Here is a 10,387-nt window from a genome sequence, read left to right on the forward strand (position 1 = left end):
CCCCAATGAGAGACCCCAAAACCCCAATGAGAGACCCCAAAACCCCAATGAGAGACCCCAAAGCCCAATAAATAAAACCCAAAACCCAATAAATAAAACCCAAAACCCAATAAATAAAACCCAAAACCCAATAAAGGACCCCAAAACCCAATAAATAAAACCCAAACCCAATAAGAGACCCCAATATCCAATAAATAAGACCCAACCACGCCCCCCAAAAAAACAAAATCCAATAAAAAAACTCCACAACCCAATAATAAACACCAAAAAACCCAACGAGAGACCCAAAAACCCAATGAAAATAAACAATAAAACCCAATGAAAGACCCAAAAACCCAATGAAAGACCCAAAAACCCAATGAAAAAAACTGAAACCCAACGAGAGACCCCAAAACCCAACGAGAGACCTGAAAACCCAATGAAACAAACCTAAAACCCTACAAAAATACCCCAAACCCTACAAAAAAAAAACCAAAACCCTACAAAAATAAAAAAAAACCAAAACCCTATAAAAGGAAAAGAAAAGCCTATAAAAAAAAAAAAGCCTATAAATGCCCCCAAAACCCAATAAAATACCCCAAAACCCAATAAACGCCCCCAAAACCCAATAAAAGACCCCAAAATCCAATAAACGCCCCCCCAAAACCAATAACGCCCCCCAAAACCCAGTAAATGCCCCCAAAACCCAATAAAAGACCCCGAAACCTAATAAACGCTCCCCAAAACCCAATAAACGCTCCCCAAAACCCAATAAACGCCCCCAAAACCCAATAAAAGACCCCGAATCCCAATAAACGCCCCCCGAAACCCAAGAAAAGACCCCAAAAGTGAATAAACGCCCCCCAAAACCCAGTAAACGCCCCCGAAACCCAATAAAAGACCCCGAAACCCAATAAACGCCCCCCAAAACCCAATAAACGTCCCCAAAACTCAGTAAACGCCCCCGAAACCCAATAAAAGACCCCGAAACCCAGTAAACGCCCCCAAAACCTAATAAAAGACCCCAAAACCCAATAAAATCCCCAAAACCCAATAAACGCCCCCCAAAACCGAGTAAACGCCCCCGAAACCCAATAAAAGACCCCGAAACCCAGTAAACGCCCCCAAAACCTAATAAAAGACCCCGAAACCCAATAAACGCCCCCCAAAACCCAATAAACGTCCCCAAAACTCAGTAAACGCCCCCGAAACCCAATAAAAGACCCCGAAACCCAGTAAACGCCCCCAAAACCTAATAAAAGACCCCAAAACCCAATAAAAAACCCCAAAACCGAATAAACGCCCCCCAAAACCCAAGAAATCCCCCCGAAACTCGCCTGGCGCGGCGCTGCCGCTCGCCCTCGCCCCCCCCGTTGAGGGTCCTTATGGGGTCGGCGCCGTCCGTCCCCGCCGGCCGCCGCGGCCCCCGCTCGGCCAGGAAGGGGCGCAGGCTGCCCCGCACCGGGGACCCCCCCGCGCGCCCCGCCGTCAGGTTGAAGGGCCAGGGGGGCTCCGCTTCTTCCCTTAAAACTACGGGCCGGCCCCATAAAATAATGGGGTTGGGGGGGGGGGGGACACGAAATCTCCCCCCTCTCCCCCCCGGTCCCGCGCCTTACAGTCGCGCTCCGGTAAGGAGTAGGGTTTGATCTCCTCCTCGGGGCGTTTTTGGGGTGGGCGGCGCTGGGGGGCTGCAAGGGGTGGGGTTATAGGGTGGGGGCGCCCCTATAACCCCCCTAAATCCCCTACAACCCCTAAATCCCCTGTAACCCCCCCTAAATCCCCTATAACCCCCCTAAATCCCCTACAACCCCCCCTAAATCCCCTACAACCTCCCCTAAGTCCCCTAAACCCCCCCTAAATCCCCTATAACCCCTAAGTCCCCTAAACCCCCCTAAATCCCCTAAACCCCCCCTAAATCCCCTATAACCCCCCTAAATCCCCTACAACTCCTAAATCCCCTACAACCTCTAAATCCCCTAACCCCCCCTAAATCCCCTATAACCCCCTGAATCCCCTATAACCCCCTGAATCCCCTACAACCCCTAAGTCCCCTACAACCCCTAAATCCCCTATAACCCCCCTAAATCCCCTACAACTTCTAAATCCCCTAAACGCCCCTAAATCCCCTAAAGCCCCCTAAATCCCCTAAAGCCCCCTAAATCCCCCTAAACTCCCCTAAATCCCCTACAACCCCTAAATCCCCTAAACCCCCCTAAATCCCCTATACCCCCCCTAAATCCCCTACAACCCCTAAGTCCCCTAAACCCCCCTAAATCCCCTATACCCCCCTAAATCCCCTACAACCCCTAAATCCCCTAAACCCCCCTAAATCCCCTATAACCCCCCTAAATCCCCTAAGCCCCTCTAAATCCCCTACAACCCCTAAATCCCCTAAGTCCCCTAAACCCCCCTAAGTCCCCTACAACCCCTAAATCCCCTAAACGCCCCTAAATCCCCTAAACCCCCCCTAAATCCCCTACAACCCCACCCCGCTCACCCGGCCGGTTGCTGAAGAAGCCCTCGAAGATGACGAAGTTGTTCACCTAAATGGGAAAAAGGGGACGTGGGGGCGGTGATCCCAAAAAATTAATAGGGTTTTCCCCCCACCCCCGGGGCGGTTTCGGAGCTCTGCACCCCCATGGGGCAGAATTCTTGGGTTTTTACCCCCAAAAAAACAACCCCAAGGGGTCTTTGTGGGGTTCGGGACCACATGGGGGCGAAGTTTGGGGTTTTTTGCCCCGTTTTGGGGTCGGCCCTATAAAGGGGGGCAAATCTCGGAGGAGTTTACCCCTCTTTGGGGTCAAATTTTGGGGCATTTGCCCCTTTTGGGGGTCAAATCTTGGTGTGTTTGCCCCTTTTTGGGGCATTTTCAGGGATTTTTGGGGTGTGAGGCCACGCTTTGGGGCTTTTTGGGGTCAATCCTACAACTTTACCTAAAATAAATGAAGTTTTGAAGCTATTTGCTCCTCTCTGGGGTGTTATTAGGAACCAATACCCCTTTCTAGGGCAAAATTTGGAGGCGTTTGCACCTTTTTGGGGCATTTTCAAGGATTTTTGGGGTGCGAGGCCAGGCTTTGGGGGCTTTTTGGGGCGACCCTATAACTTTACCCCAAATAAACGAAGCCTTGAAGCCGTTTGCTCCCCTTCGGGCTATAATCAGGGACCAATACCCGTTTTGGGGGCAAATTTTGGAGTCATTTACTCCTTTTTGGGGCAAATTTTGGAGTCATTTACTCCTTTTTGGGGCATTTTCAGGGCTTTTTGGGGTGTGAGGCCAGGCTTTGGGGGCTTTTTGGGGCGAACCCTATAACTTTACCCCAAATAAACGAAGCCTTGAAGCTGTTTGCTCCCCTTTGGGCTATAATCAGGGACCAATACCCGTTTTGGGGGCAAATTTTGGAGTCATTTACTCCTTTTTGGGGCATTTTCAGGGCTTTTTGGGGTGTGAGGCCAGGCTTTGGGGGCTTTTGGGGGCGAACCCTATAACTTTACCCCAAATAAACGAAGCCTTGGAGCCGTTTGCTCCCCTTTGGGCTATAATCAGGGACCAATACCCGTTTTGGGGGCAAATTTTGGAGTCATTTACTCCTTTTTGGGGCAAATTTTGGAGTCATTTACTCCTTTTTGGGGCATTTTCAAGGATTTCTGGGGTGTGAGGCCAGGCTTTGGGGGCTTTTTGGGGCGAACCCTATAACTTTACCCCAAATAAACGAAGCCTTGAAGCTGTTTGCCGCTCTCTGGGGCGTTATTAGGGACAAAGAGCCCCCCGGAAAAAGAACGTGGGGAGGGGAAAGAGCCCCAGAAAAATTTGGGGGGGGGGTCGGGGACCCCAAAAAGGGTTATGGGGTGGGGGGCTGACCCCAAACGCACCTGCGGGATGGGGTGGCAGAGGCCGTAGTGCTTGCGCAGGAAGGCGAGCAGCTTCTCCGAGGGGCGGTCGACGGCCAGGCGCCACGGCTCCAGCCGCTCGCTCTGACCCGGGGGGGGGGGGGGCAGTTTTGGGACCCCCCCCCGGGGCGTTTCGGGGTCGTCAGGGGGCGTTTCGGGGCCCCCCCGGGGCGTTTTGGGGTCCCCCCCGGTCATTTATGGCGCCCCTTCCCCGGTCATTTTGGGGCTCCCTGGGGTCATTTTGGGGCCCTTTGGGTCATTTTGGGGCCCCCCCGATCATTTTTAGCCCCCCCCCGATCATTTTTGTCCCCCCCGGATCATTTTTGGGCCCCACCCCGGGTCATTTTTGCCCCCCCCCCCCCCCGGGGCATTTTTGGAGCCCCCCAGATCACTTTTGCCCCTCCCCCCGGGTCATTTTTGGCCCCCCCCCGGGGCATGTTGGTCCCCCCCCGGGGCGTTTTGAGTCCCATGGGGTAATTTTTAGGGCCCCCCCGGGTCATTTTTTGCCCCCCCCGGGTCATTTTTGCCCCCCCCCCCGCCCGGTCACTTTTGGGCCCCCTTGGGTCATTTTCAGCCCCCCCCCCGAGGTTATTTTGCCCCCCCCGGGGTCATTTTGGGCCCCCTTGGGTCATTTTGAGCTCACTTTTGAGCCCCCTCGGGTTATTTTCCAGCCCCTCCAGGTCCCTTTCCCCCCCCCGGGTCATTTTACCCCCCCCAGGGTCACTTTTGCCCCCCCCCCCGGGTCATTTTCAGCCCCCCCCGGGGTCATTTTGAGCTCACTTTTGAGCCCCCTCAGGTTATTTTCCAGCCCCTCCAGGTCCCTTTCTCCCCCCCAGGGGTCATTTTACCCCCCCAGGGTCACTTTTACCCCCCCGGGTCACTTTTGCCCCCCCTCGGGTCATTTTCAGCCCCCCCCGGAGTCATTTTACCCCCCCGGAGTCATTTTGAGCTCACTTTTGAGCCCCCTCGGGTTATTTTCCAGCCCCTCCAGGTCCCTTTCCCCCCCCCAGGGCTCATTTTACCCCCCCAGGGTTACTTTTACCCCCCCGGGTCACTTTTGCCCCCCCCCCGGGTCATTTTACCCCCCCGGGCACCTTCAGCATGTGCTGGAAGAGCTCCCTGCCGTAGCCGTGCCGCTGCAGCGACTCGTGGACGTAGAAGTCGAGGACGCAGAGCGGCTCCGCTTCGTTGTGCGCCCCGCTGTGGTCCTGGGGGGGGGGTCCACAGCCACGGGGGGGGGGGGCACGGCCATATGAGGGGGCTATACGGCCATACGGGGGGGGATACAACCCCAAACACCCCCCCCCCCCAAAAAAAAAACTCACCAGGAGGAAGAGTTTCTTGTAGCCCACCTTGAGGAACCCGATCACCGCCGCTTTGGTGGTCCTGGGGTTGGGGGGGGGGGGGCGAAAAGAGGTCGGGGGGGCAAAAAGGGGTCGGGGGGGGGTTGCTGAGCCCCCACCCCATAAAGGGGGGGGGGGGACGTTGCCCCCACTCACCCCCGTCCGTCGGCGTCCCGCAGGATGTAGAGGACGTGGCGGTTGCTCTCCATGCGCGCCGCGCTGGTGACGGGGGCCGGCAGCCCTTGAGCCTGCGGGGGGGGGGGGGGGGGGACAAAAAATAAAAGGGGGGGGGGCAACGTTAGGACCCGATTTTGCCTTTTTTTGCCCCGTTTTTCTTTTTCTTCCCCAACCCCCCCCTCCCCCCCTCCTCCGTACCTTGGCGGAGGCTTTGCCCAGCTCGTCGATCACCGTCCGCAGCTGCTGCTCCAGGTCCCCCCTGTGGCATTTTGGGGGGGGGGGGGGGGGGGGGGGTCAGCCGGTGGGCCCCCCCCCCCTCACCCCCCTCAGGGGCACGGGGAGGGAGGGGGCGGCCATGGTGGCTACCCAGCATGCACCGGGGGGAGGCCAGAGGGCCTCCATCTTTCCCATGATACACTTGGGCAAGGCCAATGGGCCTCCATCCTTCCCACAATGCACTGGGGTGAGGCCAGTGGGCCTCCACTTTTCCCAGAATGCCTTGGGGTGTGGCCAACAGGCCTCCATCCTTCCCAGAATGCCTTTGGGAGGACCAATGGGGGCCTCCGCCTTTCCCATAATGCACTGGGGTGAGGCCAATGGGCCTTCACTTTTCCCAGAATGCACCAGGGTGAGACCAATGGGCCTCCGTCATTCCCAGAATGCACTGGGGTGAGGCCAACGGGCCTCCATTCCTCCCAGAACGCACTGGTGCAGGGTCAATGGGCCTCCATTATTCCCAGAATGCCTTGGGGTGAGGCCAACAGGCCTCCATCCTTCCCAGAATGCCTTAGGGAGAGCCAATGGGGTCTCCATCTTTCCCAGAATGCACCAGGGTGAGGCCAATGGGCCTCTGTCCTTCCCATAATGCACTGGGGCGAGGCCAATGGGCCTCCGTCATTCCCAGAATGCATCAGGGTGAGGCCAATGGGCCTCCATCATTCCCAGAATGCACTGGGGTGAGGCCAATGGGCCTCTGTTATTCCCATAATGCACTGGGGGGAGGCCAATGGGCCTCTGCTATTCCCAGAATGCACTGGGGGGAGGCCAGTGGGCCTCCATCCTTCCCAGAATGCAGCAGGGTGAGGCCAATGGGCCTCTGTTATTCCCAGAATGCACCAGGGTGAGGCCAATGGGCCTCCATCCTTCCCAGAATGCCTTGGGGGGAGGCCAATGGGCCTCCATCTTTCCCATAATGCACCAGGGTGAGGCCAATGGGCCTCCATCCTTCCCCGAATGCCTTGGGGGGAGGCCAATGGGCCTCTGTTATTCCCATAATGCACTGGGGGGAGGCCAATGGGCCTCCATTATTCCCAGAATACCTTGGGGCAAGGCCTATGGGCCTCCGCCCTTCCCAGCATGCCCCGCGTCCCCCCCCCCCCCGTTAACCGCCCTGCCCCATGGCCCCTTTCCCAGCATGCCCTTGGCCTCCCCACCCCCCTTTTCCCAGCATGCACCGGGCGGGCCCAGACCAGGCCCGAGCCTGAGGCCTAGGCCCACGGCCCGGTACCGATGGGCGGGCCCGCGGCGCCCGGCGGGCCGCAGGTGCTGGTCCACCACGGAGACGCGCTCGCCCAGCACGGCCGCCACGTCGAACGGGAACTCCATGGCCCCGCCGCCGCCGCCGGGCCTGGCCCCGGGCCTCGTCGGTGTCGCCGCCGCCGCCGCCAGGCCCGGCCGGCGCCAGGCCCGGCCCTTAGCAACCGCCCTTAGCAACGGGCCACGCCCACCCCCCCGGCCGCTGGGCCAACCGCAGCCCGCCCCTCGCATGGGGAAGCCCCGCCCCTTAGCAACCAGCTCCCGCCCCTTAGCAACCCCTAGCAACCAAGTCCCGCCCCTTAGCAACCACCCCGGCCCCCTAGCAACCCTTTACCAATAAGCTCCCGCCCCTTAGCAACCCCTTAGCAACAAGCTCCGACCCTTAGCAACCACCCGCCCCCTTGCAACCCTCTACCGATAAGCCCCGCCCCTTAGCAACCACCCCGGCCCCTTAGCAACCAAGTCCCGCCCCTTAGCAACCATCCCCGGCCCCCTAGCAACCCTTTACCAATAAGCCCCGCCCCCTAGCAACCTTACCAAAACCTCGCCCCTAGCAACCCCTTAGCAACAAGCACCACCCCTAGCAACCTCCCCAACCAATTCACGCCCCCTAACAACCCCCTACCAACCAATCCACGCCCCCTAGCAACCTTTCCACCAAGCCCCGCCCCTAGCAACCCCTCCCCAACCAAGCCCCGCCCCCTAGCACCCCCTTAGCTCCCTGACGAAGAAGACGGCCGCCATTTTGTGAGCGCGGCCGCCATTTTGCGCGCCCGGCCGCCATTTTGTGCCATGTTTCCCCTCGCTCCTGCCAACAAAGGAGCGCACTCAGCGGGGCGGCAGCCGCTTTATTCCCCCCTCCGACCCCTTCACTGAGCCTCGGGGGCTCCTCCCGGGGCCGGGCCGCCCTCCTCCTGCCGGAGGTAGTCCTTGTAGAGGCGCCTGAGGCGGGCGACGGCGTCGGGGGGCGGCTGCTGCCAGTCGTACCACGGGTACCAGGCGCGGCCGGCCGTCAGCTGCGGGGCCGGCGGCGTCTTCCCCACGGCCGGGGGCCGGGCGGCGAAGTCGTCCTGAGGCACCGGCACGAAGGGGACGTGCAGCCACAGCAGGCCTGCGAGGAAAAGTGGGGTTAAAGGCCTTGGGAGGGCACCCACGGGTGCTGGCACCCTTGGGTGCTGTCCCTCAGGGGTGCTGTGCCTCACCGTGGTCCTGTGCCTGCGCGATGGCCTTCAGCAGGAGCTTGTGCTGCTTCATGCAGACCCCTGGGGAGGGAAACGGAGGGGTAACGGGTGTCCGAGGCCGTCAGGGCGTCCCCGCAGCACCCACGGGTGCCGCCTCACCTGTGTGGGTGGGGTGGAAGATGGAGCCCGAGTGGGGGCAGATGAACTGGTCCAGGAGCTTCACGTTCTGCGGGGAGGGAGAGGAGGGTGAAGGGGTGAGGAAGAGCAGGGGGAGAGGGGGAGGAAGGGGTAAGGGGGTTCCCCCCGCTCCCAAATTCCCTTAAAACTCACCCGAAAATCCACGAAGAGGTGGCGGTCCCGGCAGATGGGGCACGGGTTCCCCACCCGCTTCCCCTTGCGCTGGGAGGAGAAAACGCCAGGAATTGCCCCCAGGTCCTGCCCAGTGGCCCCCAGTTCCTTCCCAGTGTCTCCCAGTTCCTGCCCAGTGTCCCCCAGTTCCTCCTCAGTGCCTCCCAGGGCCCTCCAGGTCCTTTCCAATGTCTCACAGTTACCCCAGTGTCCCCCAGGTCCCTCCCAGTGTCCCCCAGTGTCCCCCACTGTCTGCCAGGTCCTTCCCAGTTCCCCCCAGTGTCCCCCAGTTCCTTCTCTGTGACCCCCAGGGCCCTTCCAGTGTCCCCCAGTTCCTTCCCAGTGACCCCCATGGCCCTTCCAGTTCCCCCCAGTTCCCTCCCAGTGTCTCCCAGTTCCTCCCAGGTCCCCTTTAGTGTCCCCCACCGTCCCCCAGGTCCCCCCCAATTCCCCCCAGGTCCCCCCCAATTCCCCCCAGGGCCCTTCCAGTGTCCCCCAGTTCCTTCCCAGTGACCCCCATGGCCCTTCCAGTTCCCCCCAGTTCCCTCCCAGTGTCCCCCAGTTCCCCCCAGGTCCCTCCCAGTGCCTCCCAGGTCCCCTTTAGTGTCCCCCACCGTCCCCCAGGTCCCTCCCAATTCCCCCCAGGTCCTTCCCAGCGTCCCCCAGCCCCCTCCCAGTCCTTCCCAGTCATCCCAGTCCCTCCCAGTCCACCCCCCCCACTCACCAGACAGGCCTTCCGGGTGTGCTGGGGCGGGATGGCGCCCTTGTGGTTGCGCCGATAGCCGAACCAGACGGGTTTGTCCCCGTACGCCTCCTGGTACTCTGTGGGGTGGGGGGGGGGGGGTGGGAGAGGACGTCAGATCGGGGTCACCCCAACATTGGGGACACCCCAAAATTGGGGCAACCCCCCAAAATTTGGGGAAAGACCCCAAAATTTAGGGACAGCCCCCGTACCTGCGCTCTCCAGGTACTCCCAGGGCTTCTCCTTGTAGGGGGACGGGGGCTCCGAGGGCTTGGGGGGCTCCGAGGGCTTGGGGGGCTCCGAGGGCTTGGGGGGCGCCTCGGCGCTGCAGGGCCTCGATGGGGTGACACCGGGGACACCCTGGGGATATGGGGGGGGGCCGTGACGTCATGGGGGGCACCCTAGGGTGGCTGTGACGTCATGGCGGGCACCCTAGGGTGGCGGTGATGTCACGGGGGGGGGCATTTTAGGGCCGTGACGTCGTGGGACGTGCTAGGGGATGACGATGGTGACTTGAGAAGCCCCCGTGTGACGTCACGCGGGGCGCGCTATGACGTCAGCACGACTTGGTGACGTCACAACACCCGCCGTGCCATCATAGCGCCTGCTACGACGTCACCACGCCCGCTCTGACGTGACCACGCCCCCCCACCCTCCCTCCACCTTAGCAAAACCCGATCAAATAAATAAATAAATAAATAGATAGATAAACAAGCAAATAAATAAGAGATGATGCAACCCCCCCCGCTGACGTCACGCGGCCCGGGGCGGGGCCCGCCGCGTGACGTCGCGGCCGCACGTGGGCAGCGCGCTGACGCCACATCCGCGGCCCCCCCCGACCCCGTGAAGCCCCGTGAAGCCCCGGGACCCCCCTCCCCGGCCCCCTCCCGGTCCCCCCCGGCCTCACCTGGCCCCACAGCGGCCGCCCCGGTCCCCGCAGGGCCCCCGCCGCCGCCCGCAGCAGCGCCAGGCCCCCGCCCAGCGCCATCTTGCCGCCGCCGTGCGCATGCGCAGGGCGCGGCGAGGGAGGGGCGTGGGGGCCGCCATTTTGTTGTACGGCAAGGTTGAAAGTCGCCCACCCTTCTCTTAATATCCCTTCCAGTAGGTTCGTTTCTCCTTGTTTTATTTCCTTTTCCTCCCCTAAGGAGCCCCCCGGGGCTTTAAGCCGATTATTGACTAAAAAAAGATAGAAA

The 10,387-nt window shown here is 60.5% G+C and overlaps 2 protein-coding genes across 6 annotated transcripts; both read right to left on the reverse strand.

The window, feature by feature from the left end:
* Window positions 1–1,191: 1,191 nt before the first annotated feature.
* On the reverse strand, window positions 1,192–7,445 carry ATAT1 (alpha tubulin acetyltransferase 1). 4 transcript variants are annotated; one of them, XM_040543125.1, is made up of 9 exons: window positions 6,895–7,438; window positions 5,586–5,646; window positions 5,367–5,458; window positions 5,193–5,253; window positions 4,962–5,075; window positions 3,850–3,951; window positions 2,477–2,522; window positions 1,596–1,667; window positions 1,217–1,509 (listed from the first exon to the last, which is right to left on the reverse strand). In XM_040543125.1, the coding sequence occupies exons 1-9, from the start codon at window positions 7,152–7,154 to the stop codon at window positions 1,232–1,234; spliced, it is 1,086 nt and encodes a 361-aa protein (XP_040399059.1). In that variant the 5' UTR covers window positions 7,155–7,438; the 3' UTR covers window positions 1,217–1,231. The 4 variants fall into 4 exon arrangements, with proteins under 4 accessions (XP_040399062.1, XP_040399059.1, XP_040399061.1 ...); XM_040543127.1 differs by lacking the exon at window positions 3,850–3,951 and having other exon boundaries at window positions 6,895–7,444; XM_040543126.1 differs by lacking the exon at window positions 1,596–1,667 and having other exon boundaries at window positions 6,895–7,439.
* Window positions 7,446–7,754: 309 nt separating this feature from the next.
* Window positions 7,755–10,197, reverse strand: MRPS18B (mitochondrial ribosomal protein S18B). Of its 2 annotated transcripts, none has more exons than XM_040543129.1 (8): window positions 10,102–10,197; window positions 9,511–9,554; window positions 9,407–9,474; window positions 9,177–9,274; window positions 8,435–8,503; window positions 8,264–8,330; window positions 8,126–8,185; window positions 7,755–8,034 (listed from the first exon to the last, which is right to left on the reverse strand). In XM_040543129.1, the coding sequence occupies exons 1-8, from the start codon at window positions 10,180–10,182 to the stop codon at window positions 7,793–7,795; spliced, it is 729 nt and encodes a 242-aa protein (XP_040399063.1). In that variant the 5' UTR covers window positions 10,183–10,197; the 3' UTR covers window positions 7,755–7,792. The 2 variants fall into 2 exon arrangements, with proteins under 2 accessions (XP_040399063.1, XP_040399064.1); XM_040543130.1 differs by having other exon boundaries at window positions 9,407–9,450; window positions 9,487–9,554.
* Window positions 10,198–10,387: the final 190 nt, after the last annotated feature.

The sequence above is a fragment of the Cygnus olor genome (assembly GCF_009769625.2).
Source record: "Cygnus olor isolate bCygOlo1 chromosome 33 unlocalized genomic scaffold, bCygOlo1.pri.v2 SUPER_33A, whole genome shotgun sequence".
Classification (NCBI taxonomy): Eukaryota; Metazoa; Chordata; class Aves; order Anseriformes; family Anatidae; genus Cygnus; species Cygnus olor.

Excerpts from the sequence above, each read along its gene's own strand:
- MRPS18B (XM_040543129.1), bottom strand. The coding sequence starts at position 10,182 with ATGGCGCTGGGCGGGGGCCTGGCGCTGCTGCGGGCGGCGGCGGGGGCC. Across the intron at positions 9,275-9,406 it reads GGAGTACCTGGAGAGCGCAG|AGTACCAGGAGGCGTACGGG; the intron begins GTACGGGGGCTG and ends CCCACCCCACAG. Across the intron at positions 8,331-8,434 it reads ACCTCTTCGTGGATTTTCGG|AACGTGAAGCTCCTGGACCA; the intron begins GTGAGTTTTAAG and ends CCCTCCCCGCAG.
- ATAT1 (XM_040543125.1), bottom strand. The coding sequence starts at position 7,154 with ATGCGAGGGGCGGGCTGCGGTTGGCCCAGCGGCCGGGGGGGTGGGCGT. Across the intron at positions 3,952-4,961 it reads TCTTCCAGCACATGCTGAAG|AGCGAGCGGCTGGAGCCGTG; the intron begins GTGCCCGGGGGG and ends CCCCCGGGTCAG. Across the intron at positions 1,668-2,476 it reads CTTCTTCAGCAACCGGCCGG|CCCCCCAGCGCCGCCCACCC; the intron begins GTGAGCGGGGTG and ends CACCCCTTGCAG.